The sequence below is a fragment of the Sorex fumeus genome, unplaced genomic scaffold (genome assembly GCF_029834395.1).
Source record: "Sorex fumeus unplaced genomic scaffold, SorFum_2.1 ptg000022l, whole genome shotgun sequence".
Classification (NCBI taxonomy): Eukaryota; Metazoa; Chordata; class Mammalia; order Eulipotyphla; family Soricidae; genus Sorex; species Sorex fumeus.
Genome location: NW_026606079.1, coordinates 860,822 through 867,288, shown reverse-complemented (window position 1 = coordinate 867,288; position 6,467 = coordinate 860,822). Strand labels below are relative to the sequence as shown.

General features: G+C 67.3%; 1 protein-coding gene across 1 annotated transcript; it reads left to right on the top strand.

Annotated features, from left to right (window-relative positions):
* Nucleotides 1-255: 255 nt before the first annotated feature.
* RTL1 (retrotransposon Gag like 1) lies at nucleotides 256-6,108 on the top strand. Its single transcript, XM_056113694.1, has 3 exons — nucleotides 256-4,037; nucleotides 4,263-4,437; nucleotides 5,959-6,108. Exons 1-3 carry the CDS (start codon nucleotides 256-258, stop codon nucleotides 6,106-6,108), a joined length of 4,107 nt encoding a protein of 1,368 aa, XP_055969669.1.
* The last annotated feature ends 359 nt before the right edge of the window (nucleotides 6,109-6,467 follow it).

Genomic DNA, 6,467 nt, shown 5'->3' with positions numbered 1-6,467 from the left:
TTATGGGCTGTGAACTTCTCCCAGCCGCGGGGGGTGGCGGCCATCCAGGCAGGAGGGCAAGGCCCGCAGAACAGGCCCTTCTGCGGGGAGCCTGTGTTCCCCGGGGGTGTGGGAGCTGGTGGACGGGGGCCCAGCCCTGACCTCGGGTGGCCTAACCCTCTGTCTTTCCCGCTCCCCTCCCCAGGTTCTGAGCCCTGCAGCCAACTGCAGACCCCCTTACCCGTCTTCAGAGCTACACTCCTTCCCATCGACGACATGATAGAACCCTCTGAAGACTCATTTGAGACGATGATGGAGCGTAAGAATCCATCATCAAAACAAATGGAGTCCTCCGAGGGCTCACCCAACAGCGCCGGGCAGGCGGCGGGCAGCGGAGTGCAGGCGGAGGGGGCGGCGGCCGGCGCCGCCCAGGCCGGGGAAGAGCTGCCCACTGACCTCCTCCAAGACATGGAGGGGCCATCCAGTGGCCCGCATAGGGAAATTAAGGACCCACCCAATGACCTACTCCAAGACCTGGAGGAGTCACGCAACGCTTCCCAGCAGGGAGCGGGGGGTCCGCTGGGCGGGGAGCCTGAGGAGGAAGAAGAGGAGGTTAACGCGTGGGACGCCCCGGACGACGACGACAGCACTGACCTGGCCGAGTCAGGGGCCGAAGGGGCCGAAGGAGGGGCCGAAGGAGGGGCCGAAGGAGGAGCCGAGGGGCCCGGTGGTGGCGCACGGGCGGCCGCGGGCGACAACACGTCGGAGTTCCTGGGCCTGGTGCGTACCCTCATCTCACTCTACTTCCGCATGCAGGACCTGCGGGAGCAGCAGAGGGTGGCCGAAGACATCCTGCTGCGGGCCGTCACTGCCGGCCACATGCCCGGCCCGCCGCAGTTCTCTGGCGACCGCCGCGAGTACCGCGAGTTCATCGTGCTGTGCCAGCTCGTCCTGCAGAGCTGCCCACGCATGTTCTGCGACGACCAGCTGCGCGTGGCCTACATCGTGGGCCACCTGTCGGGCATGGCCCGCGAGTGGGCGCAGGCCCTGATGGAGCGCGAGAGCCCACTGGCCGGCGACTTCCCGGCCTTCCTGGAGGCCATGTCTGAGGTGTTCGAGTACCGGCAGACGGTGCGCATCGCCGAGGACGCCATGCTCAACCTGCGCCAGGGAGACCGCGCGGCCATCGAGTACATCACCGAGTTCCGCGGCCTGGTGCCCACCCTGGGCTGGGCCGACGAGGTGCTGCAGGCCCACCTGTGCCAGGGGCTCAAGGAGGAGATCCGCCACTACCTGTTCCGCGTCCCGCAGCCCGACTCGCTGGACAGCCTCATCGTGCTGGTCCTGCAGATCGAGGAGAAGCTGGCCGAGCGCAGGGCCGTCCTGCGGCTGCCCCCCGAGAGCCGCCCCCGCAACCTGACCTGGATCGACTCACCTGCGCCCGAGCGCTGGATGGTCAGCAGCTGGTTGCCCTCCGAGGTGCATCCCACCATCAACCGCAACCACCTCTTCCTGCTGCTCCTGGTGCGGGTCAACCCGTACCACAGCGTGGCCGTGCGGGCCCTGGTGGACTCGGGCGCCACCAGCAACTACATGGACGAGAGGTTCGCCCAGGAGCACTACATCGAGCTGTACGAGAAGACCTACCCGCACCCGGTGCAGACCATGGACGGCTCCCTCATCGGCAGCGAGCCCGTCTGGCTCTACACCGAGCCCCTGGTGTGCATCCACCAGAATCACCAGGAGTCGCTGGAGTTCGACATCGTGCCCTCGCCCAACTTCTCGGTCATCCTGGGCATCAAGTGGCTCCAAGTGCACACCCCCGAAGTCGACTGGAACCGCGGCCGCTGCACCTTCCACTCGCCCTACTGCCTGAGCCACTGCCTCCGCCCGCCGCCACCCTGCGTCGCCCTAGAGAGACATGCAGTGAGCCTGCTGCCCGGCCTGCCACCCCTCTACTCCGACCTGGCCGACGTGTTTAACCCGAAGGAAGCAGATGAAGAGACATCCGACCAGCCAAGCTCAGACGGATCCGATGATCTTTCTGAATCAGAGCCCTCTGAGCTTCAGCAGGCTGGAGACAGTGATCACAGCGAGACGTTCTACGAGTGCTCGCCCTCCGCGTCCTGGGAGCCTGCGGGGGCCGGGGTGCAAGAGAGCGCCAAGCCCGCGGGAGACGAGCCCTGGGATCCCCGCGACATGCTGGACAACACACAGGACGAGACACAGGTGATCCCGCAGCTCTTCGAGCCACTGCATGGGGCCACGTGGTTCACCAAGCTGGAGCTGCGGGGCACCATCGTGGAGGAGGGCCTGAGCATCACCCACGTGGAGGACGTGTGGAAGGCCGCCTTCGGCCTGCAGGACCTGGACATGGACAGCTACCGGCCCTTCGCCATCTGCGCGGACCCCATCATCCGGCAGCGGGTCCTCCACTTCATCCTCAAGGACATGCTGGGCTACTTTGTGCTCTCCTACGGCCAGGACGTGCTCGTCTTCTCCATGAGCCAGGAGGAGCACTTCCGGCACGTGCGGCAGGTGCTGGTGCGGCTGCGCCGGCACCACGTCTACTGCTCCCTGGACCGCACCCAGTTCCACCGGCACACCGTGGAGTTCCTGGGCTTCGTGCTCAACCCCAAGGGCGTGCGGCTCAACAAAAGCATCGTCAACACCGTCACGGGCTACCCCATCCCGGGCTCCAAGCGCTCCCTGCGCCACCTCATCCAGTTCGTCTTCCCCTACCGCCACTTCGTGGAGCGCTTCGCCGCGCTGGCCGAGCCCATGGTGCGCCAGCTGCTCAGCGACCGGCCCTTCCGCTGGGGCGACGAGGAGCAGGAGGCCTTCGAGGGCCTGAAGCGCGCCTTCCGCAAGGCGCCCCTGCTGCACCACCCCCGGCCCCAGCGCACCTTCTACTTGGACACGGGCGTGACGCGCGCCGCGCTGCACGCCGCCCTCGTCCAGGTGGACGAGCAGACGGGCAAGCGCGTGTGCTGCGCCTTCTACTCCCGCCACCTGGCCCCGCTCGAGCGCCGCTACTCCCCGCTGGAGACGAGGCTCCTCCCCGTCCGGGCCGCCTTCATGGTGTGGCACCGCTTCCTGGAGAACACCGAGGAGCCCATCATGATCCTTCTCAACACAGAGGATCTAGCCTCTCTGAATAATGACAGGCTCACCGTACTTCTCCCGGGGCAATGGGCCGGCTTCTTCTCCCGCTTCCACTTCGACGTCATGGAGCAGCCCGAGGGCGAGGACGGCCGCCCGCTGCCCCCGGGCCGGCGCCGCCGGGCCGAGCCGCACCGGGACGCCCGGCAGGAGTACCTGGCCCGGATCCCGGTGGAGCAGATCCTGGCCGACTTCCTGACCCACTTCGGCGTGGCCCAGATCCGCGCCGTCCTCCTGCACTTCTTCCGGGGCCTCCTGTTCTGGAAGAACGCCGTGGCCGTGGCCGCCCTGCTCGTGATGCTGCGCCGGCCGCGCCCGCGCGCGCTGGCCCCCGCGCCCACCCCCGGGGAGGCGGCCCGCGCGGGCGCCCTGGCGCGCCGCCGCTCGCTGCGCTCCCTGCTGCGCGCCGACCCGCGCGGCGCCCGCCGCGTGGCCGCGGGCATCGGCCGGCTGCTGGCGCTGCTGCCCCCGCTGGTGGGCGTCCACACGGTGCCCGGGCAGGAGCTGGCCGAGCTGCTCCTGGGCCCCGGGCCCTGGCAGCGCCGCGCGCTGCTGCCCCAGCCCGCCCGGGGGCTGCGCTTCACCCCCGGCTTCTGGCTGCTCCTCTGCGAGCTCTTCGGGGTCAGGCTGACCCCCGCTGAGGACCCCGGCCTCGGCTCCGGCCGCGGCGCCCTGCCGCCCGCGCTGCACGCCGGGGACGACGACGAAGGCGTCTCGCGAGCGGCCCTGCACGGCGCCCTGCAACGTTGCCGCCAGGCGGGCTTGCACGACGGCCTGCAAGACACCTCGCAGGACGCGCGGGGAGCCGGCGACGTGCAGCGGGGCCCCCTGCTCCTCCTCCCCGCGCCCCCACGGCGGCCCGCCGCCGCCCTCCTGCGCCTCCTGCGCGCCGCCTGGTGCCCCGCGGGCCCGGGCCCGGCCCCGGGGGGCGCCCGGCTCCAAGAGCTCCCCGAAGAGGAAGAGGAAGACGAAGCAGAAGAAGAGGAAGACCAAGAAGAAGAAGAGGAAGACGCGAAGGATGCTGAGCGCGCCGGCCCCTGAGCGCGCCCCCGCCCGCCTCCCCGTGCCTCGCCCGCTTCGCTACCTCCCCGCTTGGCGCTAGCCCACCCTGCCCGCCCCAGGGGACCCTCTCTCAAGGGCGACAACTTCTTCTTCGACTCATCTACCAGCATCTCGGTGCCGACGGGCTTCCTACCACCCGAGCCCACAGCCAGCTCAGGGCCGCACTATCCTGCTCTTAATTCTGGGTCCAGGTCCCAGGCCCGCAGCTGGCGGGAGCCGCACGAGAGGGACAGAGTGAGGAGCAGAGACACGGTGGGGCGGGGGACACGGGGGACACGGCCAGGCGGGGAAGCGGTGGAGGCGGTGGAGCGGCCAAGCCAAGCAAGCAGATGCCGAGAAGGGGGACCGCGCCGTGGACCCCACCTCCGCCCCCTCGTGACGCGTGGTCACCGCATGCATCCTGGGACACTGACCTCAGGTGCTCCATGGACTTCTTCTACCTCCATCTCCGGTGCTCCTGCTCCCCTGGGCCCCGCCCCCACGCGCCCCCTCGCCCACCCGCTGCAAGCAAGCCGCCCCCCACCCCCACCCTCGCGCCCGGTTCGCCCCGACACTGTCTCAGCTGTCCCTGAGCTCGACGCTTACCTGGACTGTGCCCTGGACATGGGCACCAGGGGATCCCGATGAGACTGAACCGGCCTGAGACCCTCCCCGAGCCCACCCCTGCTCGTGCCTATGCCCCCAAATAAAGCAAAGTTATAGCACTTCTGGTTTGCGGTTTGTGGAGGGCAGAGGGAACCGGGAGGGGGGCGGTGCCCCGCAGTTGTGGAACTGACAGATACTCTGCCCAAGGGTTCTGGGGGTTTCCGGGGGGACCCCAGAAATCAGGGCCCAACCTCCAGCCTGACCTCCCAGACCCCCACCCTGAGCTCCCAGCCCTCAGCTGGGACCACAACATTCCCTGGGGGGCCACGCTGCCTCCTCCACCACCCGCATGCCCCGGGGTCAAAGGGCCCAACCTACCTCCCCTTGCACCCTTCCCCACCCACCCCTGCTGGCCCCTCAGAGGCCTGTACCCCCGACAGTAGCCCCAGGAGACCATGGTCAGGGTCCCCAGGTCACAGGTCGGGGGCCAACGGCTGCCTCCCCACTCGGCCACACAGCCCTCCCAACCTCAGTTTCCCCCTCATCCCAGGGCCACTGTGAGAAGCCTGAGAGTTCAGGACCATCATGCAGCACCCAGGAAGACCCTGAGTCTGACCAGTGACCCTGGCCTGTGGCCATCCCTATGGGGTCCTGCTCATCACCACCACAAACCTGCTGGGCCCCCAGACACCCACTAAGATGTTCACACACGTGACCAAGTGCACACACACATACACACATACATACTCAAATGCACGTGAACACACACATGTCCTCAAACACATACACATGACACATATGCTCAAACGTGTACACACACATATATGGGCAAACACACGTGTATGACACACATCTGCACAAACACATCTGCACACCCATATACTCAAACACACGTGCACACATATACACAAAATACGCACGCACAACACAGACACACACATGCACAAACACACACGCACACATACTTGCACACATACACATGCACACGTACATATATGGACACAAATACAGCTGTGTCCTCCTTTGCAGACACTGGTACCTTGATGCCCTGTGGGCAGGGCCAGCCCCAAGCCCTTGGTCCCAGCTGCAGAGTCCACCCAGGTCCAGCGGGGAAAGACACCTCAGGTCCCAGGTCATGAGTCTCCATGTGCGTGGACACCTGGTGAGAAGGCCAGCAGCAAGCTCGCTGCTCCTGAAAGGAACGAGCACACGGTCAGTGTCCAGGACTGGCTGGACATGGTGGTGGCCAGCACCAGGGCCACTTACCTGAGGCCGCCTCCAGAACAGGGCCACCAGCTGTGGTGGCATAAGGCCTGCTAAGAGAACCATGTGAAGGCTGCCCCGCCCCACCCCGGGTGCCCCAGAGCTGCAGACCACCCCAAGCAGGGTCCCAGCCACTGACCCTTGAGGCCCAGCAGGCCCCTCCTGGAAGGGGACGGGAGAGGGGCACCCTGACAGAATCAGCCAGCTTCCACCCTCAGCCCGTTACCCCCAGGGTCCAGCCTCAGGTCCAGGGTCGTCCCAAGAAGCAGCAAGGGACGCGGCAGTTGCCGCCCGGGACACAGCAGGAGCCTCGTTTCCTGTCCGAATCCCAGCCAGCGGCTGGCCAGGGTCCGCCCAGTGTCCCCACTGCACTGAGCTAAGCTCCCGCGGTGGCCCCATCTCTCGGGAGGTCCCGA